At 39.0% G+C, this 27,916-nt stretch overlaps 1 protein-coding gene across 1 annotated transcript in view; it reads right to left on the bottom strand.

Annotated features, from left to right (window-relative positions):
- Window positions 1-3,043: 3,043 nt before the first annotated feature.
- BMPER (BMP binding endothelial regulator) overlaps window positions 3,044-27,916 on the bottom strand; it is a 145,364-nt gene continuing 120,491 nt past the window's right edge. The window contains exons 14-15 of the mRNA XM_058024342.1: window positions 10,967-11,097; window positions 3,044-4,969 (exon numbers count right to left, since the gene is read on the bottom strand). Of these exons, the coding sequence (XP_057880325.1) occupies window positions 4,788-4,969; window positions 10,967-11,097 (313 nt within the window). The 3' untranslated portion in view covers window positions 3,044-4,787. The remainder of the gene's footprint in view (window positions 4,970-10,966; window positions 11,098-27,916) is intronic.

Genomic DNA, 27,916 nt, shown 5'->3' with positions numbered 1-27,916 from the left:
CACATTTGTAGGTTTTGTTCTGAAAGTTGTGGCAATGTGTGTTCACTAAAATATAAATCCTGGAGGAAATCAAGGCAGGTTTGCTGTGCTAGGAAATATGTGCTAAGTTTCAAACCTTGGAAATAAAATCCCTTTTCTTCCCTTTGGTGACTTCTTCGAAGGAGATGTAACAGTTGTGAGAAAAGTAGGAATAGATTCATAATCTTATTTTAATTATGGATTCTACACCTAACAATGTATCTATTCCAATCAGATCTCAACACATGACTACACTGCCATTGGATTGGGATTTTGAGTGGTTGGTGGGGTGGTTTTTTTGCCATGGGCATGTGAGGGATTAAGAGTTACCTTATGTTGACAGGAGGAGAACCTTATTTTGTTTTTAGAAATTCTGATGCTGATGCGTCACACTTATTTTGCATAGAAATATCAATCTGTGCAACAACTTTTTAACATGGAGAAAAGGAATATACTACTATGGCAGCACAGTAAGGCCTTTGTCCTGAAACATTTGCGGAGGTGGACTAGAAATGGTTCTGTAAGGGAGCAGAAACATCTCTCTTGCCACAGGGCTTTCTAAAAATGATAAAATCTAGGACAGAAGGACAAGCATTTGATCAGTGTTATGTAACATAAAGTTCCTCTTTGTCAGATACTGAGATCATGGCATAATTATATCCTTTAGTTGGGATTGTTCCTGAAATAGTAGAACAACTTACCACTTCAGTGCTAAATGCTGTTGACTGACTCTCTTTCCAGTCTGTCCAGCTGAAAATGTTGTTATTATTATCATATCTGTTAGCTCTGATATCATCTTATCCACTTTTGATGAAGGCAAAAAAAAACAAACTGCCGTACCCCTACACAGTTGTTGAAGATCAGTCCAGCCATTGCAACTGTCAGGTTCTGTCAGTGAGAAGCCAGACAGTGTCAAACTGTATTTGAATCCTGTCTTCAAGAAAAGCAGAAAATATGAGAACTTACTTCTTTTAGGTTATCTGCTGAAAACTACTTATGTGATACAGGGATGGGTGGATGAGTTCACATTTGGGTCAGACAATAAAAGTATTTTCTTTTTTATTTCTTTTTGTTGTTGTTGTTTGTTTGGTGGTTTTGTTTGTTTGTTTTGTCTAAGTGCAACCAACCTTACTCTATAGAAGAAAAATGTTCTTGGAAGATGCAGGACTCTTGGGCTACAACTCAAATTGTTCTGTTTGGCTATGGCTTGTCTCCATAATTTATAAAACTCAATATAGAAAAGTAGACACAAAGACACAAATACATGAGAAGGAAGTAAATACATTTGACCTCCACATATGCCAACTAAAAGCTGATTTCCAAGTGATGATGATTTGGGAGAGATGGGACAACTTGATGCAAAGCAGACCTGAGTAGATTGGTAAAATATCAGCTGACATTACCCTGGTATGTCATTTTAGAACATTTTCCATCCATAAACTTTAAAAATATGCACAAATCCAGAGCCTTGTTTCCCCACTGAAGTTAGAATATTAAATGACTTGCCAGAGAACACACAGCAGATTAATTGTGAAACTGTTGATCCAGGTTTTGACTCTCTCCATTGGACTACAGAAGTGGTGTTCAGACTTCCCTTTTGGATCATTCTTTGATTGGAACCTCTGCTCCTTCAAATATATTTCACCTTACAAACTGGCACAAAGTTATATAAACAGATTGACATAAGCATTATCAAGATCAAAATTTACACAACCATCAGTTTTGCATAGTGAATACACCATATGCCATATGAATTACCAATGTTATGTTATTATTTTAAAAATTATTCCACATTAAACACATTTAGCATACTAATAGTGGATTAGCACTTAATTTCATAAAAAATAAATCCCCAGTGATATAAAGGAAACTTCCAGCTCTAGCATGCTAAGGGCAATATTCCATGAGGAAAGACAGAAGGAGAAAGATGGGCTTCAACCCAGACTTTGTGAGGCCATTGATAATAATGGTATTGATGGTATTGGGCTAGACTTTCAGCTTTTGAATGGCCTTGAAAGAGAGAGAAAAAGAGATGAGTGGAGTGCAACAGACCCAGCTGGGCCTGATAGGGTCTCAATAATTCAGTTAGGCACAGGGCAACCACAGATACAGATGTAAAACCTCTGCCAAGTGGAAATCTGGGGGAAATGTCCAGAAGAGTGGAACAACCTTTTTTTAGATGGTACATGTGAACTGAGATTATAGCACTTAATCTTGCCTTGAAAATGGTGGATTTTGGAGGAAAAAGCTCTACAACACCATAAGGACACAACCACTTGGCTTAGAGGTAAAACCATTTTCTATTCCTCAGTCTACATCACTAAACGTAAAAGCATGGGTCTAGTCTTAATTAGGCAGACATGAAAAACTTAAACCAAGGAATGAGTCCTCATTTTGAGATTACCTGGTCAGGTTTCAAACTGAATCATTTTAAGACCTAAAAAAAAATAGAGTTCATCCTACAGAAAGACTGAGTCACCTCTTCACCTAGAATCAATTAAGCACTGCTTGAATGTGATCAGTGGACTGGAGAGCTGGAGGGCTCTCCCTTCACCTTTCACTCACCTTTATAAGTCTGAAGAAGAGAGAAAGAGAGATGTATACACCCTTCATGTATGCAATTCACGTTGCCTGTATTTTTAGTTTGGAAACATTGAGCAGTAAGTAATTACAATATGCCCTAAACTAAAGGTAGGCAAATATTCTTTTAAATTGTTTAGACCCCATATCTTAGCACTGAAAGCTCGCAGGCTGAAAAGCTCTGTGGTCTGACTGACACTTTAAATTATTTTAATGACTGCTATTTTATATTTTAACTCCTTCAGCCCACTGCAATTGTTCTAAAGTTCAACTTTGCCATTCAATTAGCACATGAGCCACATAAAACTCTTCTAGTTTCCTGCTCTGATGGGATCTGCACATTTCCAATTCTACTTCCCAATCCACTTGTGTATGAGTCTTCATAACCCTCTCTTGCCAGTTAAACTGAATTATTTGATTGTTCCAAGAAAACAAACACAAAAGGGACATAAAAAGATCAGGCTGAGTTTATTTAAGATTTGGATGAACATCCAGGGAACACTCTTGGCATTATATGCCCAGCTCTTTTTAACACTGTGGTGGTACAGCATTTTGGATAGTGTGGTGCCTAAGTTAACCAGGTTCACTCAGCATCTTCCTCCAGGGTGGGATCACAGAAAGGCTGTATAACCCAAGTGTGTTTACCCCCTCACTTACTGTAAACTCATACCCTGCTTAACTTCCTCAAAAGAAAAGAATTAAAGGAGAAAGTTGTTCAAAGCATTGCAATGTGCAATTTCAATGCAAGGCATGATGGAAGTAGCTATGTGGGAAGATATTACTTCATTATAAACCTAAATCAGATGCACAAAGATTTCTATCATCTCCAGAGACCATTCCATCAGGCTCTACAAGAGCCTTTTCCAGTGAAGAAAAATAGCCCCCCGTCCCTTCAGGCTTGAGAAAGTTGCTTGGCTTTTTTATCCGTTTCTTATGAAATCCCATATTATTGCTTCTCCCCTGGGAGACTTCAAAAGTCATGCAAACTTCACAGAGCCCACATGTTCGTAAACCTCAACCAAAAGACCACTAAGGAAATAAAATGCAGTTCTCCAATTAACATTTGACATTCTCTACTGGTTTTCAGTGGGGTGAATTTGTCTTTCCTCTAAACCATGCTGATAAATTAAATGAGTTACTAAGCCTGGCATTATTTGATGTTTTAAGGCACACTGAAACAAAACGTTTCAGTGTGGGATTTGCTTTTGCATAATATTTGGGGGAGACATGAAACAAACCTAGGCATTTCAAACATATTTAAGGGGCTAATATGCACATGAATATTTTCTTCAAGCTCCTCATTGTGTATTCACAGCTACTGCCAAACACAACAGAGATGGGGCATTAGGATATGAAATGGGAAGCGGTCAGATTTTCAAAGTGAGCTGTTGGGTGCCTAACACTTATGAAAATCTGGCCCTGACTCTTGGTGTCGTTCCAGAAAGAAATATCTCTATCCTGGCCATTGTCCAACCAGCTTTGGAAATCATTTTGCACAGTTATTTCAGTAAAGCATAAAAGCCAATCCCCAGCTTTCTCTGCCTAATTAAGCACTGTCACCAATCACTATGCAGCTCTAAGGTACGCATGAAATATTCCTAGATAAATCCTCCATCTCCAGAGAAATGTGTTTCCTGTACAACTGTAAATCCAGGTTCTGTGTTGAAAGTAATCCAGCCTGGCAGTGCTGTGGCCCTAGAAAAGTTTCCTTGGTAACGACAAACTTATGCAACGGCAAAGTCATCCAATCTTTTCATGCCACAATATTATATTAAAAACACCTGGTTTATTTATACAATGACTTACAGATCAGGGTCCTAGAAATAATAATACATAAACTTTATAGCAAAAAATATACATATTATAATTCATCCTTCTATGGTATATAGAAATTATGTATATTTGCATGTGGACATATATATAAATATATGGGTTGTACTTACGTTTAGGGCACTTGTGTATGGACATGTGTGTCCAAATACACACAGTATACATTTATATATCTTTCTAGGTGCCACATGTGTGTACTTAGAGACACACAAATGCACACAGAGGAGCATATTTACACTCTGTGAGTAGACATGTACTTTGCAGAATCTGCACACAAACAGCTGGAGTCCTTCACTGGCTGTGTGCATCAGGGGGGTCAGTGACCACGTGCACTAATGTCCATGGAAAAAGAATGAATGTCACCGCTGCGGGCACAGCACTGGCTTGATGCATCTTCCTCTGTGAAGAACTAAATTTGCAGGGCAGTGACACCCTGCAACGCAGGGCTTGTTGCATGGTCCAATTTCATTCCAGTTGTCACATGTTTTGACACATCCCGGACCGCAGGTATCATAAACTGCACCGTGTTTACACTGGGTTGCTGAAAAGAGTTAAAGGGAACAAATTATGCATATTACACACAGCCCCACAAGGAAATTTACTTATCTGTTTGCTTAGTTTCTACTGCAAATATCACAAAGCACATTTTAGCATGATGATTACCTAGAGGAAAAAATTACTTGTAAAACGATTCCACTATATTACATAATAAATATAAAAGTAGCAAAATTCCTTATCAAAAGTATAAAATTCACAGCAGTATTGAAATTTTTGAGAATTTTAACACAACCAATGGTATATAAGGCTTTGGCAAGGTTTATGTCTATATGCAGATGTATGCTTTACATTAAAGGATTAAAACAGTTTATTCATTACAATGCCTTTTATCAAAGATTTCTGAAATGTTTACAGGGACAGACAGTTTTATTATTAGTTCCATTTCTACAGAAAGAGGAAGAGAAAGAAGAGTCATTCACCCCATTAGAATTTCTGACTCTAAAGATTATATTTTCTATATTTCATATTGCAGCAAACTAAATCAATGTTTTTATCCAGAAGCATCATTTCTAAAACAAACAAATATTAAAAATCAATTGTATCCACACTGTTTTACCAAGGGATCGCTGACAGTGAGGGCTCTTGTACTTAATGATTCCAGTATCTATTCACTAATTTATGGACCTGACAGTTCAATGCATTTTCAACATAAAAGATCACTGAAAGCTCAGCTAAAAGCACTAAAACCCCTTCAGATCAATATTGAAACTCTCAACATTTTATATCCTGCCTTTTTAGTATGGAGAATAATACACAGTTCAATGGCAAATAAAAGTCTGTTATTCTTTTTAACAGCTGTGCTGATGGCAAAAACAGGGACTGATAAAATATTTCATAGATGGTAAGGGACTCTCAAGCATCCACAATCATCTCATGCTATTTTCAGAAAGGTGATTGTATTGGGAAGATTTCTTCAAATTTGAGAGAGACTGAAGGTCAATATTTTTTAAGTGAAAATTTTCTTATGGACAGAAAACACTGTTTTGTTTTGAGAATTGGCCTACAGAGTCATTACAGCACTGCTATTATTCATAAAGAAAAATAGAAATAAATTGATTAAATATATATAAGTGTATCAAAGAGAATGGACGTCTTATTGCTAAGATATAATAAATTTAAGGGGTTCCTTTTCACCATTTAGGCATCTTCAAAACAGCATCAGCTTCTTTCAAGTTTTACTTGTGCATTTTATGGAATTTATGCATACACAATTCTCAGGACACAGATATTAATAAAAACCCAAAATTAAAAAAAAAATAGTACAGAGGCAAATTATCCTGGTGTTACAGAGAATCAAATGCTGAATATTAGTTGGATATAAGATATCAGGGGAGAAAAAACCCCAATCTTCTATCCTTAAGCATAAGAAATCACCAAGAGCAACCTACCTAGAAACTCTCTGAGACATCTTTAATTAAACATTGTTTTAGAATAGGCTGGAAACAAATATCTGTCTGTCAGCTATGTTCAAGATAGGCTTATTCAGTTTTCGAGCATAGATCTTTTCAGAATAATTTTCCAACTTTACATTTCTGTTTTGCTCTGTATGATAACTTCCATGCATACTTAAGAATGAACAAACAAAAGAAAAAACTAAAAAAAAATTAAAATTAAACATGAAATTTAGAAGGTGGGAAAAAATATGCAAGCAATATTAAGCATAGAATAAAATGTTAGATTCCCAGGAATCTCTACACTTACATAGTGTGTTAAGAATAGAGTTTGAATCTTTGTAAGAGGGGAAATGAAACTGTGCAGATCTCCTCAGTGCTTTGCAAACAATGTATTAAGAGATTACGAAAGTAGACCAAGACATTCAAGGATATTAATGATTGTCCATACACAATGTGAATTATGTTACAGGAGATGTTTATTAGAAGCTTTTATCCTTCTTCTATGAAAATGAGCTCCCCTTTGTAGGATCACTAATTGACCAACCAAAAACAAACATTAGACTTCAGCTCATATAGTTTCCATACAGAAGGCAATACAAGCTTCAGCTTTAAGGCTGCACAGGTTTCATCCCACAAAGCTTAAGTGCAGTAATAGCTGGCCCATTCCTTTCACCTGAGCTCTGTTTGGTTCCTCAGCTGGTGGTTTTAAGGAAAGTTGGCTAAGGGCTCCTTTCCAGAGCAAATGAAAAGGCTATTACAGCCTGCCCTTGGCAGCCATGGCATCTGTATGTACTCCCCCTTCTGCTTTACCACACACACATTTGGGATGTCAGAACACCTCCTTATCCTTTAGACGATGCCATGTAGAAGATATGATGACTATTTTCTGCTGTAGGCAGCCCATAATGGCATTATTAACACACTGTCAAGGGAAAAATCAGAAAAGTAAAATGGCTGCTGTTTAAGTTCCCTGGATGGCTTTTATTGTTGAGTGATTCAGCTGTTAACATGTGGTGTGATTGATCCAACATTCCACTTCATCAACAGCTTAAAATATAAAAATAAAGACATTCTGCAGAAGGCTTCCCAGGAACTGCTGAAGTGATTCGCTACCATGTAAACATGGAAAACAGAAGTGTTGTCTTTGCACCCTTCCTCTAAGACAAATTCCTCTCTTAAAGAACTGAGCTCTGTTACTAATAACTTCCTTAGTACACTAGCAAAAAAAAAAAAAAAAAAAAAAATCCAAAACCCAAGTCCAACGTACAAAAGTTACTAATAATACTGTATTTTGAAACATTACCAGTCCCAACAGGATTTTTCCACTCTTCTTCTAGAACATGTGTTTGGCATGACAGATGTGAGCTTCCTCAGACCACTTTCTGAGCTGGCGGGATAATAGCCAGCTCCAGTCCAGAAGCCATATAGTCACATAAATACAGCACTGTGCCTGAGCTAATAAACCCAGCCTAATAAGGCTACAGTTTGCTAGACCTGGTTTAGTCCAGCCACTTTGGCAGTTTCACAGAAAAGGCCTCTGTGCCTGTCTTTGTAGACATGGCCATAATTATTCAGGAGGAAATCTTATTCCCCAACAAAAAAGCCAAAATATGTTGCATAACTGCTGAAGGATTCCCTTGGCTAATGATATCTGATAAATCTGATTTCACTGAAAATTCTGAACTAATATTTGAGCATCAATGAATGTTCTGGCTTGTTCTGTCAGTGTTACACAGTTTGGAAGTCTTCTGTAAGACTTCCATGGTATTTGACTAATAGTGCTTGCAATTCACAACACCTCTTTGTGATGGATCTGAGCACTGACCTTCCCATGGTACACTCCTTTTAATATTTTCAGTTTTCAGTTTTCAGTAAGTATCCACTGAAAAGCCAGAATAGCCCTCCTGATACATTTACACAGGCAATAAAGCAGTCAAAGGAAAGCAACATATAGCAGGGGAAAAGAGTGACACATGCCATAAAATTCTCCAGCAGAAAAGGGACCCAAAGGAGAAGAGTCAAAATCTGATATATGCCCATATTCCTCCAACTGATCACAGAGGAAAAGAGAAAATTGCTCAGATTTTATGAAACTGTTGTAGCATGTCAGCACATCAGTGCATTTTGCACTATATTATGGCCCTTTTCTCATTTTCTTGCATGTGTAGTCATGCCCATGGCAGGGAGTTATTGCCTTCTACCATCCTTGAGTCTTCTTCCTCTTGGTATCGTAAAAAATGCAGCATTAAATTACTATATCCCAAGGCCTTTTAGCACTTCCGTTTACTTAACTGTACTTTATAAATGTCTTGTCTAGCCTTTCTTGGGTAAAAAAAAAAAAAATTTCTTTCTCCTTTCCTTTTCAAACAACTTCCTTCCACTTCTATCCTTTATGTTTCTTCTTGCATGTATCACTTTTTTTTTATTTCTTCTTTTCCTCATACTGGCTGTCCTGGTTTTTTAATTTCTCCTTCAAGAACCATGTTTTTTCCTATGCTCATGCTAACAGGTCTAAGTCCCCACTACTTTCCATGGCAACCCACATCCTTTTCCTAACCCTCTCAGTTCCCATGTTCACCAACCTTTTCCTCCTCTAACCATTTTCCTTACTCATTATCTTCCACTTTTCACTCCTTCAATAAATGACAGCTGACATTCCCTTTAATGAGCCAACCTCATAGGACAGCAAACCTTGAGCAGCAGTGTTCTGCAGAATAATGTAGAGGAGAATAAGCTATTGCACTGGGGGAGAGAGAAGAGCACACAGGGGACAGGGCATGCAATTCCTGAGCCTCCTGAGCATCCTATTTGGCTGGCCCTCCAGACAACAAAAGTTTCCTGAAGATTATAAAGATGAGCTAAGCTTACAGCAGTTAGGGCAGAGCAACTGGCAACCACACAAGATCTAGTTTTAAAACACACAAAAGTATAATTAAAACCTGACTTTCTAATAAGTATACTCCATTTTCATCAGAACACAACTCTTGCAAGTATCCTGCCAGCTATGAAATGTCAAGCAGGAAATGAAAGTCATAGAATGCTAAAGTTTTATTACAGAAATTTTGTTTTCCACCTATGAACTTTTATCTGTAATTGAGACACAATAATTGCAACTACTTGTTTTGGAGAGAAAAAAAGTCTGTTCAAGATTAAATCTTGGTGCTGGCCACTGGTACCATATGGAAAGCAGTGGATCCACTTTAATTTAATGGTTACTGTATTATTTACTTAGAAGATGGTGCTACTTATCTAACATTGGATACTTAAATAAGTGTTTTGAGGGTACTTAGCCTTATACAGCTTATTTACATTTTCTGCTTAACACGATTTCCCCTTTCTCTCTAGAAGAGATTAAAAAATTCATGTTGATTTAAAAATGTCTTTCATTAGCTTTAATGGAGGCTGTGTGTTTAAATTCCTTCGTAATGTTCTCTCAAGGACTGGTTTTGCCTCAGAAAATTTTCTTCTCTTTGGTAAGATGCCAGAAAAAAAATTGTGAAATGAAGCCTCAATTAGTTAAGTCGTGATATGTCAACACTTGTATAAACTCCTTAAGGCAGGAGCTGCTTGCAAGAAGTTTTTATTCTTTTTACAGCATCTGCCACAGTGAGGTCTCAGTCTGAAGTGCTTTGGAAAAAAAAATCACAATGCTTGCTTCATGTTCTGCATGGATCAGCTATCATGATAGATAGATTAAAATTATATATATTACTAGTGCTATCCAAAACCACATCCTTGAATAGGGTTTTCACTTAATGGCACCCTGTTTGGATTGTCCTGTTGCTTTGTAAGGAACAAAACGAACCTTTTGGGAACAGTCAATCAAACGTAATTTGCTCTGTCACTCACCCATCCCTGCTAAAATGCCTTCAATAGAAAAGGAAATTGAAGTTCAGAGAGCAGATCCTGAACCACACGCAATCACCAAAATGGACCACAGAGTAATAGCTCTTAGAACAGCACTGAGTATCCTCCTCTCACTCTTTGCTGGTTTTTTTCAAGTACTCTTAATTGCTTTACATAAATCTGAATACGTTTCCAGGCAAACCAATGCAATTACAGAGTGTCCTAAATTAATGAGACCATCATCAGGGGAAATAATCATCTGCAATATTGCATTTTAGTTCAAGTGCCCATAGCCACAGGCCACTGCTGCTCATGGAGGCAATTACTCACAGTTACTTGCAATTAATGCAGTCCAAATCACACAGTGAGAATGGACCAAATGCAATTATTAATGCAGGTTTACATTTTAATATTTGCACTAAATAGATTTGCTCCTCTTTCCTTGTTGAACCAACTGCAATTATATATGCATGTTGTCCCCAGAAATATAACTATGGTTTGACAGGAGGTCAAAGGAATTTAAACTTTTTCTGTAATCAACAGTTTACATATCCTGAAAGAAAAACTTGCAAGAACTTCCAAGCTGCTATAATTCCTGTATAATTTTTGATCCAATTCCTGTATCATTTTTGATCATACTATCTTTTTACTTGTGGATCATACTGCTCCACGAGTAAAAGGATAGTATGATCACAGCCAATTAGCCTATGCAACAGCGTACAAAGAAGCAAAATGCTTACCTGCACAGTTCTGCTCGGGCACCCACTGGACTTTCAGTCCTTCCCTCTGGCAGGCACGGGCGTATGCCAGGAATGACTCACAGTAGCAGTTTTTATGGATCGGACACTCACACATGTCTGTCACACAGGACCTGCAGAACAAAACCACAAAACAAATAAGAAAGGAATGCTTTGGCAGATATCTGCCCGAGGGCTGGAGTTGTTTACTTTCCAGTCACATGGCATTCAATGCCACAGCAACTTGTGCTAAATGGCAAGAAAGTTAAAGGCATCCCTGAGATTCCATCCCAAGGGCTCATCTCCTTCTTGGCGTGCTACTTTAATGCAGAGAAGCCTCCAGAGCACCAGGGAACCACACAGAAACAGGGAGTTGAGAAGATCCAAGAAATGTCAGGCAGACAGGATTGAGACCATAATGGGGGAAGGTAAACTCCATTTTTGCAATGATTTTGTGTCAACATAAGACAAAAACTTTTTATTCCTAGAAAGTAATAATTTAATAATTTTACCAACAATCATCACAGTAGTGGTAAGTGTATGAATTCTGTAGGCAATGAGCACATGTGCCTCCAAGAAAGCGATGATGCCTCCTCTTCAGGTTACCTCCAGACTCTTCCTCCTTTGAAGGCGTGAAAACAGCTATATGCCTGTTTTTCTCAGCAGCATCACTACTAAGTGCCAGACTTTAGGACACTCCAAAGCAACAGGGCTGGTGCAGCATAACTGAGCAGTTTCATGCTAGGAAATCCCTCAAGCACAGTTCATACCACCCAGTCCCTTCTTATGAGGAAGTACCACAATGACAAGGAGCAAAGCTGCTAACATGACCCTATGTGAAACTGCTACTGTGCATGTCACCACTATATTTCAAGTTAGCTTGCTCAGAACATGTGCCTATTTGGCACAGACCTAAAATATAACTGGCAAGAGCCAAGAGATTTGCACTTAGTGGTTTCTCCATATGCAAAATGTTTAGATGGTTCTGCATGTGTAGCAATGTGAATTCAGAAATGCTGAGTATCTACTACTCTCAGCAGAATCATTAAAAGGCAGGGACAAGGAAAAGGGAAGGCATATTCTGAAAATCACACCCTCAGTTCATCTGCTTGCCAATAAAGGTGCTCTGTGCATGAACCTTGGGTGTCCATGGGGTCAAGGCCCCCCTGTTCCATGCGTGTTTGGGGGCTTTCCTGTTTCTGAGAGGACAAAGGCACAAGTCCTCTTGTAAAGATGAAGGGCTGAAATGAAAAATGTGCTCTTCATGTTAGTTGCTCTTTCTGTGGACCATAATATGAATTGTCTATAGGAAAAGGATAGATATAGACTTAGCTTCCCAGAAACTTTTCCACAGCAGAAGAGGTCACAGCTTGGAAATGATGCAAAAACCTCAGACAAAGTAATCAGGAGCCCTAATGCCCATACTTTAGAGTAATTGAGAAGCCTTTATTCAAAACCAGGAGAAAGGATCAGTGATCCCTTGAACACAGACAAGTATGTTTCTGTAAGCCCAACAGTGCCTCTGAAAGAAAAATATTTCCCCATGCCAAAGTCACCATCTGCTTCAGTGACCAGACACTGCTGCTTGACATTTTCATGAGTTTTAATAGATTTACTCTCAGTGGACCCTCAATATGAAGTTACCTACGAAATAATTGTGACAAATAAGTAACACAAGTGCTAATGTCTAACGTTACCTGTCCTTGATTTACTGAGATATATATGCGCTGTGAATAAACAGAATTGCTTTGGATCAAATATATAACATGCTCGTACTTACAGACCAGTTGTTTTCACTTGCAATAACTTTACTTTCTAAGGACAATGTCATTTTATTTCACTTTAGTCCTGTGGTAGGTCCCCTTACATCTTTTCCAGTAACAGATGTTGCTGTATGCATACCTCAGCTGAATGGCAAGGAATAGATTAGCACAACATCCTTGGGGTGGTTTGATGTTGTCAGCTGATAAAAAACCTTGTTTAAGCACAAAGGGTCACCTTTTTACATGGCACACTAAATAACTTCACACTGTTTTCCTTTGGCCACAACATCTCTTTGAGATCTCTTCCTATTATCTCAGCAGCAGGCACTGCTCCATATACCCCATGTAATTTAAGAGGTGCCTGTCTCATTTTTACAGTGAAGTAGATGCTTGCTTGCTACTGAAACAAATCATTATCACAAAGAAAGTCTGTATATAATCTCCATAAATAGTTGATGGTCCAGGTACCATTTTATCATGTTTTTGTTTCTGTGCCAGCCCCCTTTATGAAACACATTTCACCGCTCTCCACTCAGATTTAGTTATTATTGATGTCCATGGTGTTTAGGGATGCTTGCCAGTATCAGCTTGGCTATATGTTCAGCAACTTCTTTGACTAAGAACTTATAAAACCCTAAATCTGAGGTACCTCCTCTGCTTTTTAGAGCATACCTTTTGGTTTTGTTTTTTTGGGTTTTTTTTTACCATTACTCAGAGAGAGATGTCACGTCTTGGACTGAGTCAATGAACCTACAGCTACCTCAGATGCTTGCATCAGAAAAAGATGCAAGAACAGGAAAGCTCCAGGCTCACCATCAATCACCCAAGCTTTTTAAAAGCTAACATGCTCATGCTAAGGCTAGCACAGACCCTGGCAAAGCCTAGGCATAGTCTGAGGGATCAGGGAAGGGAGGACAGCATTCCCAGTCTGCGGGAGGGCAGCCATGCTCCTTGGGAGCACATAGCTTAGCTCCTATATTTATGTGAGCAACACCAACCATTATCCCTTGGCATTGAAATGGCCATGGACATCCAGGCATGCTCCAGAGTGAAACATCAGAGCTTTGGCTGGGATCAGCGCTGTTTGCTGCAGTGTTCAGCATGGGTGTCCACCGAGGAAGTAGCATGCCATGTGCAACAAAGAATCTGCTGATTAATTACATACCAAATTGCTGGTGTGATTTTTATTTTCACCGAGTGTTTAATCCTGGGGACAGCTGCTCGGTTCAAGCCCTAGGCTTAGCTGAAGAGCCACTGTCAGATTGCAGCGGTTTTATAAATTAATTACAATTTCAAATTATTTGTACAGTTCATTAAATCAATTAATTAATGTTAAATCAAAAAGGAGTTTAAAGAAAACTATATCTACAGCTGCCAAGCCTAGTGAATAAAAATAAAACCTCCTTTTATTTCCTAATGAAAGGGCAGTTCTGAGCAAGGACACAGAAGTAAAAGATGTCCGTTCTCTGAGGCCTGGTTCTGAGGGTGACCTGCTGATGGCCCATGGCCAAGCTTCAACTTAGGGTCTGTTTTTTAGCAAAACTTGTTTACTTCTTGCACTTAATTACATTTCTCACATTAATTATTGCTACAGTTGTGTTAAAGGGCTATTATGGGAAGATTTACCAAGTAAATTGAAAAACGGATTATTGTGTGCTATCCTAATCCTTTCCCCTTGCAAGAAACTTTGGCATGCTCATAGCTTTTATTTTTTTATCCTCTCCAGTGATACATTTCAAAAAAGATTCTCTGCTTCCCCAGATTCTGCCTTCTTATCATTCTTCCCTTGAATTGGAAAAAGACATTTGGTGACACTAACTGCATGTACTCACATCTTATCTGTACTCTAATCTGACTGGACTGTTCAAACAACAAAAAAATACATTTTAATAAAACTTTGGAATTATGCCAATAATGAAGTTCTATTGACAATTTACTGTACTACACAGTAATGGAGACTTTGGGTCTTGTGGGGTATTGTGACTCTTTACCAAAAAAAAGCATTTGTGTAAATGAAGTAAAAACATATTAGAAACTTAAACATCAAAACATTACAGTCAGACAGAAATAATTCCACAAGAAAGCTGCAGCGCAAGTTACTTATAAAATGAAGCTATTTCACTAGCCATGGAAATACAAACAAGATACTTCAGGCAACCTCAGTTCTGCCCTCAGTGAAATCATAGGGATGCAATGATGTTGTGGTCTAAAAGAAAATTACATTTATTTTAAGGACATATTTACATTTAGAAAAAGAAAAACACTTGGATGTGACCGTACACTTTATCTGGCCTCCCTGCTCCAAATAAGCACCAGAGAACAGCCAGCCTCTGAGTCCTGGTACCAAGTGCCTCACTGTGATTCCTTTTGATGCTGTCTGTGCTGCCTGCGGGGTATGTGTCAGAGATGGTGTTAATTGGGTGTGTATAATCACAAACTGTTGCAAGGGGAAATCCATGAAAGTGAAGGCATCCGGCAGCTGTGGGACACACCCTTGAAGGAGACAAACACACACTCTGCTGCCACATCTTCAAAGCAAACTGGATGACTACACTCCTTCAGCAACAGCCCTTTTTCATATTAAACTATGGAAAGTCTCCAAGTCCCACAAAGGGCAAAGAACAGACTCCTGTGCTACATGCAGTATTTAAAAAAAGAAAAAGAAAAGATCACAGCAATGAAGCCTACAGCCTTAGTCTGTGCCACACGGGATTGAAATTGCAGATGTTCACTTGGGGAACATCAGCAGTTCATTTTCCTCTGCAATACACATGAATCCAAACCCAGAACCAACCATTTTAAAAGGGGCTTAATTTTTCCCCCACATATCATAACAGGAGTACGATGCAGTGCATTTTTCAAACATTTTGGTACCTTTGAGCTGTTCCACACAGATAGAAAACAATAACATCTTCTTCTTTCCATCAGTAGATCTCAAGAGGTTTTACAAAAGCAGTTAGAGATAGTGCATCACTACATACATTTTGTGTATATGAAGAAGCATCAGAGGGTGACAGGGTTTGTCCTCTCCTACACTTGGAATAAGCTGTACACTTGCAAATTTCAAAGCCTGAAGAGTCATCTGCCTATAGAGGAATATTAATTTCCAGCCCCACCATCCTGTGAGACATGACTTCTTGGGATAAATTTTTATTGGGTAAGCCAAATCACAGTTTTAGCACAAGCTTGGCCTAAATTTTTAGGAAAAATTAAAGCCTCTTTAAAGTTAGTAAATTAAAGTCAGTAGTTAAGTTGAGAGAAAGTTTCTTTGGGCTGTTTTTTCGACAAAATTTAATGAGTTGCCATTATTTATGGCCTCAGATAGAAAAGCTATTTCACAAAGTAAGAAAATGAGAAGATGAACCATTTTCCAATGTATAACAGGAAGTCTCATGCTGTTGCTATCTCAAACTCTCTCTTGTCTGCATGTGCATGTTTAACCTTACTGAAGTACTGAAATATAGTATGTAGAGCTGGAGACTTATTATGGCTTTGAAGCTTGAGATCAAAGGCCTGAGATCATTCTTTCTTTCTCCAGAGTTTACTAATATTAATGCACAACCAGCAAGTAGCTCAAAGAAAGTAATTTTGGAGGCTGCTGAAAACACAGAAATTCTTAAGTTTATTGAGTATTCACTCAAAGCACTTGCCTGGGGAATTGAATGTTTCATGCAGAAAAGTCAGTCATTTTCAAGGACCATTTCTTCCAAGACCAGGTAACCATGTCTGTACTCCCTCTATGCTTTTCCCTAACATTGGTAACATTGCCTTAAATTGGGGATCAGATAAAGGCATCCATAACAAAGTTATCACTGCCCCGACCCTTTTTTCTGGTAAGTGTGAAAATAAGGGCCCACAAAAACTGGGAAGCAGCTTATGTGCACTTTGTACTGGAGAATGTGCACTTCGTACGGGAGAAAGCCCCATGCTGAAGAACTCCCTGCTCAACAGGCTCAAAAACATTGCTACGAGTGTGGGAGCAGAAAGGGAACTCGCAGCTCATCTTCAGCGGGCTGCACATTGCAAATGTACTGCAGGCACATCCTCTCCATGGGGAAATCTCATTACTATAAAGAAAGCATTGGCTATAATGCTTGAGAATATGACTGTTGTTTTTTGGCAGAATGCAGAGGAGAAGTTTGCAGCAGTAGGCATTTGAATCAGGCATTCAAAGCTCATTCTGATTCCTGATTTTTGTGCAACTTGGAACTTGGATTCAACCATGGACTGTATTTTCACACTAAGCTAAGCAGAGAGAATTATAAAATACATAATTACATCAAAGAGAAAGAGATGCATGCAATTTAAGATTTTTGGGGCATAGCAGTCTTGTTACACGCACACTGAAGAGTCTTAATTTAATTCTGAGTATCATCATTCCTGGTCCAGATATAGATGTGGCACTCGGATAATGAAACCGAATCACACAAGATACCCATATCCCATCTCTGCCTTGCCAAGGAACCCTCCCAAAGCAGTTATTTAGAGTCAACATTGGAAAAGGATGCTTTCAATGCAAGTGGTAATTACTGCTGGTAATTTCCAACATAGTAAAGACAGACAGCAATTCAATTTTGATTTCTTTGCATATACATCTTCTTAAAAAACATCAGAAGCCATATTTCCCTCACAAAGGATAAGCAAAAACGGTATTTTCCCAACACTGAATAAAAGAATGTCCATGTGGACCTCTGAAAGAAACCATATTGTGCTGCACAATATCACCTCAAGCCTACACTATGTGCTGCTAAAAATATTATCCAAAAAGCCTTTGGATAAAGCCAAAAAGAGTGTTCTGCATGTATTTTTAAATTTTATATAAAGAGTATTTTGTGCCAGAATTGTGTTTCATTGCTTTAACCAACATTACCCACAAGAATATGGCAAAATTACCAATGAAACATTGTGGAAAATTTTCTAAAATCTCATGAAATAGAAGTTGTCAATAGAATAGACTACTCTGACACCTATTTATAATCTCTCTCAATATGCAGTACCAGTGGTACATGCACTTAAAAGGGAGGAAGGAAGAAGAACCAAATAAAGAATGAAATGGCACAGTAGCCTTACTTACTTCCTTCTTCATGATGATTGTGTCATGATAATGTGTCAAGTAGGTTTTTACATCTCGTGCTTGGATCCTTACAGGCATCTGTGACTTTAATTGTACTTTCTGGTCCTGAGAATGGAAAGGTTGGCTAAAATCCCTCCACAGGGAAATAGCTGAACAATGACTAAGAAGGACAATGTAGTCCCATGCTGGACTCCAAGAAGCATCTGGTATGACTCAGAATATTTCCTAGAGCTGAAAGTTACAGTACAGCTGAGCAGCTGACTTGCCACTTTTAGAAAGAGTGGATTTTTGCTCAAAAAACTCTCAACAAAATATTGAAATGCCACCCACAGCTGTGGAAGAGCTGACCCCTTGCACTCCCACACATTTTTCAGAAAGTGGAAAAGAGTTTTCACATCCTCTTCTTCTGTTTCTGTTTCTCTGCACCATGCAGAGTTTCCCCTTCATTGTGCAGCCATGGCATTTGAAATAAACAGTCCTGGCATTTGAAAAAAAAATCTGTATGCAGGAGAACTCAAGTGGTTTGAGTTCATATGTAGCATATATCTTGAAGTGAAACAATTAAAAAACAATCTTCGTGTTTACGTGACTCTGTAACTGGAATTATTGGAATGAAGAGGAAATGCAGCATAAGATTCTTAACCCATTTCAAACAACTGCCCAAGAGAACACTGAAAATAGCCATCAAAAATATTCTCATTTTATTTGCGTACTGGAGTGGTATAAATAAAGTTTATTCCACCCTCTTTGAAGAGTTACTGCAAAAAGGATTTGGCTGCCTGTATGCTGTATGATCTGTGGATTGTATATCTAGCTGGAAAATGCCAGGACCATAATAACACTGCACTTAGAGCAGAGTATCCAAAACCCTCATCAAGAAGTAATTTGCAATTAAATATTTGGATCAACAATAATATAAGAGAACCAAATTTAGGAGTATGACCTGGAATCTGACACTGAAGGTTCAATAGCTAGAGCCTGCTTTCTGAAGATATGCTATCTTCAGTTAACTAATGTCCATAGTCATCCACTTGCAAACATCCATCACATAACTGGTAAAGGCAACAGTATCTGTATATGTAAACCTATATGATAAGGCTTATCATGCATTTATGCAAAGGTTTAATGTTCAGGAAGAAAGTTAACTCCTAAAGCATTTTCTACTAAAAATCCCATCTTTCATAGGCCCAGGAGCCTTAGGTGTGCAGCCTATATGCTCATCACTGATTTCCTATGGCCAAATTGACCTTCTTTGTGTTTCTGGTATGCCATCATTTATCATAGAATGCCTTGGGTTGGAAGGGACTTTAAAGACCATCTAGTTCCACCTGTCACAGGCAGGAATGTCTTTCGCCAGACCAGATTGGTCAAAACTCCATACAACCCGGCCTTGAACACTGCCAGGGATGGGGCATCCACAGCTTCTCTGGGCAACATGTTCCAGTGCCTTATCACCCTCACAGTACAGATTTTTGTCCTACTACCTAAGCTAAACCTACTTTCTTTTAGTTTGAATCCATTCCCCCTTGTCCTATCATTCCAAGTCCTTGTAAAACGTCCCTCTCCATCCTTCTTATAGGTTCCCTTTAGATACTGGAAGGCTACAACTAGGTCACCCTGAAGCCTTCTTTTTCCAGACGTGAACAATCCAAATTCTGTCAGCCTTTCCTCGTACAAGAGGTGCTCCATTCATCTAATCATCTTGCTGACCCTACTCTCATATTGCTCCAAAAAGCTGATGTTCTTCATATACTGGGGACCCAAAACTGCATGCACTCCATCTCACAAGAGTGGAGGGGCAGAATCACCTCCCTCCCAAGCCACACCCTAGAAAAATTCCTAAATTTCATAATGTTTAGGATTTTTTAAGCCAGTAAGACTCCTTATTACAGATTCTGTTCTGATATAATACAGCACTATTCAAGTTATTTGACTGACCACATCATATGCACATATCAAGTCTTTCCTAAGAGAGGAAAAGAAACAAAGAATGTTTCAGTGGACCTTTTCAATATCCATATTAGTATTCTGCATTTCCATTCACTGCGTGCAATACCTAGCTTAGCACTTACACTGCTAAAGTGAATTTGCTTTATGACAGAGACACTCCATCATAATGGAATTTTCAGTGTCCTCTGGCACAGCTACCAAGGAAAATCCATCATCATTTTGAACTTTTACATTATGTAACTGACATAAAATTTTATCTTTTTTTCCATGTCTAGACTTGATTTTTAAAGAATACTTCCCCCAGCTCTCTAGTCAAGTGGAGACTGAACTGCCATATCTTATCTAGAAAAGGAAAAAACTTAGTAATTTTAATTCAATTTCAAAAAGACAGACACATTTTAATGTCTAACTTTATACATTAAAGTACTTTCAATCAACAGTTAAACTTTGTTATTCTGTTTCATTCAGTGTAAATGAACATTGCATGGACTAAATGACTCTAATATGACTGCATCAACTTTCACTCTGGTAGACAGAGAGCCCATTAGTGTATTCTCTGTGACAGCTCTCATCTGAGAAAAGCCAGAGGTTTTGCATGAGCTTATAAACATCCTAGATAGAACCTCAAAAATTATTGGGAGGTTTTGAAGTTATGGCCCTACAGAAATACAAACCATGTAGATATACCAAAAACATATTGTCATAGTCATTAGATAAACATATAAAATGATACAGGTTTCAAATCTTCAAAATAAAAATTCAAACCAGATCATCTCCTCCTGTCTGCTGACAAAATGTACTGTGGCCCTGCTATACTATCTGTCATAAAAATATGTCCTATCCAATAACAAGCACAATGAGAACATGAAGCAGGAAATATTTCTGAACTATAAACATAAACTGAAGTTATCTTCAGCTTTTGATGATGATCCACTGTATATATTTCCAAGGAGGTCTTGTGATATAATAATAAACAGGCTGGCTAGTTTAGAAACTCACATTCTTAAACTCTGCAGAGCCCACTCCTTGGCTTAATCCATATAAAATTAATTTCAATCAAGCAGTATTTTTCCTCTAGGTGGCTGCAGAGCATTTAAAAAGTTGCTGGCTCCAGATGGAATAAGAAAGAAAGACAGCAATGGAAAGATCTGATAGGACTGCTATTTAGAAAACAGCTTTCTCCCTCATCTTGCTTTCTTTAGAAAACAAGAGCCAAACTCTCATCTCAGCAAAGACAGACTCATTGAGAATGCCACCTTCCAGCCAGTCACATCCTCACAGTGCATTTCACCTCTGAGATCTCCCTCTTTGCTCCTCATCAAAGTTGTTGCTAAAAACAGGACTTGGATGAAGTGGCAAAACAGACAGCTTACCTGAATTTAAAAATACAGAAAAACACTCTGTTTCTGGGTTTTATGGCTTCCTGTGTGGTCCTGGCCCAGACCCATACAAAGACATAGGCTCATAAAGCATGATTGAGACAGGATTCAAACACATGAATGCAAAACTGCAGTCCTGGAGGGGTTACCCTGACTCCAGCAAGGCTGAGCTTTTTCATGATGGCTATTTAGCTCCTGCCTTACATCTCCTCAGGCACCTCTGCTTTTGTTCTACATCTTCTAATAACCATGTGGGCATTGGCAGGCATAAAGCCTGACTGACACCCCAACACTGAGGCCCATCAAGGATGGCTGTCTTAAAACAGCAGCAGTGCTGCCATGTCCCATTCAGGATTTTATACCAGAGGCAGAGGGTGAGCAGAGTGATAGGGACTCAGCCAGGAGGCAGAGACATAGTTTGTGCTCTCTAATCAGTTTGACATAGCCTGCTACTTCACAGAGAGCTTTGGATAAGGTGTGCTTTGCATAGTGCCACAGTTCTTCAGCCTTCCTGACTGCAAGGTTTCAAGTACAAAACACCACACAGAGCATAAAAACACAGTGGATGAAAAGCTGGCTTCAGTGAAATGGATGGGGATTTTCCTGCTCACAACACAGGAGCCAAGACTCAGAACTGTCATCAGCCTTTTTCTTTTTTCAGTTCTGTACTTCAAGGCTTTGAAGGATCCAGACTCATTCACAACATCACTTAACATTAAATTCAAGCATTCTGAATTTAAATGCTATGAATTAAAATTTCCTGTACTAGACATAGTGACTCCAAGACATATCAGCCTGGCCCAGGAACCACAGAAACCCACATAGATGTTATAAAGCCAGAATGACCTCATTCTGGGTGAAGTGGGATGAGACGATATGAGCAGACAGAGCCAAGGTTTGTTCTTGAAACTTACCTTCCAGTGACTTGGTTTGGGCATGGTCATTCACTTGGCTAGATACAAAGGCAGTTGTGATGTAAATCAGTAGACTTTAATGAGAAATTGCAGCCACATGAGCAAACTCTCCCTATCACAAAATAATCAGAGGTTTTTTTCCTGTTAATCTGTGGGTCATGTCCAATGGCAAAGATGTTAAGATAAATTCCGGGCTTAGTCTTGTATACAAAGTACTAAACACGGTTTTGCCTCTTTTTGTTGGCTGGGCAGCGACTATGGAACAGATCAGTGCTCCATGCTGGCCACCTTGAACAAGTTGCCTGGTGAGCCACAAAGCAATTCATTCTCTCTTCATCACTTCTCACCCCATAAAATCTTCCCTGGCCTTCCTACAGAAGCAGCGGAAAGATCTCGGAGCTGTACCAGTTTGTTAGGAAGCTTGCTGTCAAACTTGGCAGCGGCTGCAAGCTACTATATCCCTTCTCACCAGCACTTTGAGGGTGGAAATTGTCAGCCCCAAGTGTGCCTTACAGACTTTGGGAAAGGGGAGGCAGCACAACTGCAGCAAAGCAGCCCATACAGCATGTCTCCTGAAGAAGCCATCTGATAGATGGAGAGAGAAATCACAGAAGGCAATAAAGAAGGAAAAGCTATCGCTGGGAATTGGACAGATTGTGCAGGAGACTGTGTTCATGTTCTCCAAGGGTCCTTGGGAACCACAGTGTCCATACCTCTGTGAGGCCACTGCTTGCTTCCCTTTGAGGTGAGCATGCGGAATGAACTCAGTAGTTTTTCTGCTCCCATGGATCTTTTCACAGGTGGGGAGCCTGAGGGCCCATATGAAAGCATGAGCAGATTATCTCTGTCAAAACAAAGATCCTGTTTTTGTGCCAGTAAGGAAAAAAAGGAGGGAGTGGGGAAAGCATAAAATAGAGTTTATGATATATAGGAGGAAAATTGTTTTTTAATAGAATCTTTTCAACGTTTTCCATTAAACTTTGGTTGCTTGCAGTGCAAGTTTTGGAATGCAACTCCCTCATCCCCTTAGGATGGTCTGCGTTTTATTAGGTTAGTAAGGAAGCCCAGCTTACTCCTACCAGAGCTACTGTGTGAAATGTTTCAAACTCAAGCCAAAGTGGCAGGAGTAAAAGCCCCTCCTCCTGATTTTCAGCCTCCATTCTGAGGCCAGTGATTGAATGTAATTTTTATAACGTGCAAAAGAATCTTTTGTTATCAAGCAATAGTAAATCACAAATAATTACATCATAATGAACAAAATTACGTGAATCCAAATGTTACCCATATGATTACTTGATTTCAGTCGGAATTCCTAACCAGAATGAGCACAGGAATATATCAGAAGAGAGGAGGAGGTATTGGTCATGAAACAGGGGTGATGAACTGAGTAATGAGAGAACATTAGAATGACTTCCTTCCTCTTTTCCCCATCCCTCTCTGCTCCCTCTACCCCACCAGTGATACTGGGCACACCAGTATTAGAAATAGGTGTACCAAAAGAAGAGGTATAACTGCAGTACTAGCAGTCAAGGATGAAAAAATATGGGAATCAGGACTAGTAGAAATACTAGAAGTCTATCATCTTAGAGCAGCAATAGTGCGGAAGTTAGGTGGAATAAATAATTACACATTTCTGTAGCAACTTTTATAGTTCAGAGACACTAGGGAGGCAGAATTAAAGTTATGCCTACCAAGATGAACCCAGAGAACAGATGAGACACTTCAGAGGTCAGAGGGTATATATCCGCATAAACCCCATCAGTTCTGTGTATTAAAGGTAGCCATAGTCTCCATGGATATAATTTAGAAGATTCCATGAGCACTGACAAATTGTTACACATTTAAAGATCAGGGTAAAGGAGAAAGTCTTTAAGGTGCAATTTACCTCACAATGTAGCCAGGGTCTAGGCTTCTCAAGCTGCCTTTCTTTCAGATCTATTTTTTACAGGTAAAGACTGAGCCTTTTGCTATGATTTATGCTGAGTTCTGCATAAAATGCTACAGAAAGTAGTAGGATTTCTCTGTCTGAAGTTATTTGTCTAGATGCAGTCAGCTTTAAGCATCTGCCGTCTCACAAAGGCCAAGATTCATTCCTCTAAGCTGCAAGATTGTGGCTCTTTAATACGCTGCCCAGAAAGCTTGTATTTTTAATACCTATCACAACAAATGCTCCAGTATATTGTACCAAATTCTCTCTGTCTTCCATGTGAATCTTGTGAATAAAGTCTATGTTAACCAGAACTGTTAACCAGCAGTACAATTCTGCTGTACTTTCCTCTTTCTCTCTGTGTACAATGAGCGTGTGTACAGATTTGGTTCTTTTCTACTCTTAGGTCAGTAATATATTGCACTTCAAGTTAGACAAAAATCTTGTTAACTAGTTGCCCTTGTATTGGACTGGATATCTTGCCATTTGCTGGAAATAAAGCAGAGCAAGGGGAAGGCAAATTTTAGCATTAGTTCTCTCACCAAATAGGTTGATGAAATCATACAGCCTTAGAGATTTGCACATGTTCAGCACATTCCATGTGGATGTCAGCTGAAGTCATACCTTAACTCTCTCCACTTCTAAGAAAGAGAAACACAGAACATGAAGAAATTAGAAGTTCATCTTATCTTCCAATCTTTTCAAAGAGAATGTGAATGGCAAGCCCAGAAATCCTTAGAGATCCATTTATGTAACAGTGGCAGCAACCAAGGAAAGAAAAAATCAAGATGCAATGAAGTTCTTGATCCCATCTGGGCAAATAGTACAAAGGGAATCATCACGTCTGCATGAAGAGAGTGATGGTGATAGAGTATTAACAGAAGAGTCAGAATCCCCAGAGTCAAACACTGTGGGAACAAGTAAAAGCCACAGAAGGAAATGGAGGCTAAGGAGAAAGGCCCACAGTAAATATCTGCAGATGCTGTTGTTTGCAGTGGGGGCTGAACCAACAGGGATGTAGTCATACACACACGTAGCACCTCACCAGTAGAAGAATATTCTTTTCAAGATCAAAAGTCAAGCAGCAATAAAATCCGTATCAAAAAACATCAGCAGAGGAGGTTGTGCATGCTCACTCATGAACATCTGCACTAAGAAGCCACTTAAGTAACCATGCAACAGCATGGAAGAAACATCTGCAGCATGTAGACCACCAGCTGTGCAGTAATAATACTTTGAATATCCAGACTGCCTTTTATCTGAATGCTGCAAAGCATTTTCCAAACAAATTAAGCTTCACAACACCACTGTGAGCTTCTTATTTAATGGCAGGATTATTTCATCCTGCACTAAATGCCATTGCTGCCAGAATGAAAAGTAACACCTGCTTATCATCTCACAGAAATGTACAGTTTTCACGATGGTAAGTGACAAAAAGGGTGGGGTTAAGTTAAAGTGGAGGAAGACTTGAGGTGGTCAGAATCGAATGCTTAGAAAAGAAACTCAGACAAACATAGTATTAACACTCCCTCCCTTCCCCCCCTTTAGTTTTAATGCAAACTGTCACATTCATTTTTATGCTCACATGTGGTTAGTCTTTGGTCTTAATTTCTCATTGGAAAAAGAGAACTTTCACGGGTGTATGCTTGTAGGGGTGTCTCCAGATGTGCTCAGAAGCACAGATAAATACCTTTCTTGGTTGTGTATACTCAATAAAATGTATTGCTGTGCATTGCAAATAGCTTTCCTTTGTACTCCTTCAGATCTGTTTTTATAAGGCATCTTGATGATTATATTACAGATCTCCCTTCCAAGGCAGCATGCCATATAGTAAGTCCTATAACAAACTTCTTGCTGTGTGTGCTTTCAACCCCACAGGGTACTCCATGTAAGCAGCATTCTAACCTGACTCTGCTGAGTTAGTGAGATCTGACTATGTTTCTTAAGAACAAAAAGAAAAGCTGGGTAACATGACATACATCCAATGAAGATAGGAAATCTTAGAGATGCTCCATTATGATTCCTTCTTTCTGCTTCTTATACACCCACATTTTAATCCTGTTGAAATGTTAGTGGAGGAAATGCTTTGATAGGGAAGCTGTGGCAGTGAAGCAGGCTGTTTCTTTATTAAATGAAGTTCAGTACCGGCAGGACAATGCCAGACAGGCTGTCCTGACAGCTAGACAAACATAAACTTTTTGAGGGCAGCAAGGAAACTCTAATATATGCTTGACACTAGCACCCTAGGATCTTAACATATGAGTAAGGCTTTTTGATGTTATAGTTAAATAATAATATTAGCTAGGACTTGGACATGACTTATTGTATTTCTAAGAAATTGTTTGGGGTGTTTGGATATTAGGCAAATAGCCCAAGCTTTGGCAAAGGATTATATTTTAAGCATTTCTACCATTATATTTTAAGCATCTCTGAGCTGGTCTCAGCTGGGCATGAGGTAGTTAACCTCAGGCCAACTTCTCCCTTCTCTTGAAAAGCTGGTTATAGGAGGACACAGCCTGGCTTGAGAAAAGAAGGCTCTTTTATGGTTAACATTTTCCAGAAACATTTGGTCTTGGTATAACTCCATGCCTGTTGAAGCCCAGGGTAAAATTCTGTTTGTCTATAATGCCAGGTATGGTTGGCCAGCACCACCTGCTTCTGACGTCTCATCCTGCATGACCAGCTCTGAAAAAGTTCTCTCATGCTCACAAACTGACTTTTCTCCAGAAAGAGCTATTTCTTTTCTCTATGGATGCAACTGAACATATGTGCCAAGTAGCTCATGATCCCGCCAGGACTGACTACTTCATTTCAAATAAACCATAAAATGGCATGTATTACTTGGGGAGAATAAAATGTTCCCTTTCAGTATGTACGTTCATTAGTTTTTCTCTTGTATGCTGGTTTTGTCTGTTTGACTCACACAGGATTTTCCTTAGCCATATTTCAAAATGGTGAATAGAAGGACTAAGTCTTAAAAAATCCTTCATTTTCAATTCTATCACACAGAGGATAAGCAGTTCATCTACTTTTTGATATATGATACTAAGCTGCCCACACAGTCTGACCCATTTAGAAGGACAGTAGTAAGGTGGGAGGTTCCTGTCCATAGAAGTATCAATGTTTGTTCTCAACATCAATTCCCATTTTGGTTTTTCAGGATCATAACATTTGAATTGTATTTTGCTTTCCAGTTCAGACAAGGGTCAGAGCTCACAGGGTAACAAAGTTGAGACCTAAGCTGCACACCATCTCCAACTCACCATTTGAAATGATAGGACTGCACTGTTTCCACAAGACAAGGAGAAGAACTGAAATCTCCAATCCCAGATCTGACATCTGTTCCAACTTAGTCACAAACTAAAGTCATTCTCCATCCCCCATATGCATATCTCCACATACTCACAATGGAACACTCAGTTTTAAAAACATTTGCCGCTGGATCCACACTGGGTCACTTCTAGTTTCCAGAAATGACCATAAATCAGTTCAGTTTCACTAGAAAGAGCGAAGATTCACAGAGAGCCCCAGGCAAGCATCTCTACCCAACTTTCCTAACCCCAAACCTGGCTCTGCAGCAATACATTATATTTGTTTTCAGCAGTGGAATAATATCACATGTGATCACAGTCTCCGCAGCAACAATTTATGAGTCTGTTTCCTCTAACTCTTCTACATCTGGTCCTTCACAGAGCTAGTATCCATGTTCAGAAATCACTTGAAAACCACATCTTCTCTCAACCCTGTTTTGAACCCCTGTTGTTTTAGCAATATGGTAGCAAGAGGAAAAAGAAGAGCTGTGAAAAACAGCAAGGTTGAACCTCTTGGTGGGGACACTGGAGCCCAGGACTGTGTGGCTGGGGTCAGCCCCTTGCTGCCCATTTGTGGAGCAGCTTGGCCAAGCAGCACCAAAGAGCCAGGGTCAAAGCATCTTCCAGCTAGGCAG

Source organism: Melospiza georgiana, chromosome 1, assembly GCF_028018845.1.
Source record: "Melospiza georgiana isolate bMelGeo1 chromosome 1, bMelGeo1.pri, whole genome shotgun sequence".
Classification (NCBI taxonomy): Eukaryota; Metazoa; Chordata; class Aves; order Passeriformes; family Passerellidae; genus Melospiza; species Melospiza georgiana.
Note: the sequence above shows the minus strand (reverse complement) of the source record. Positions and strands in the feature narration are given on the sequence as shown.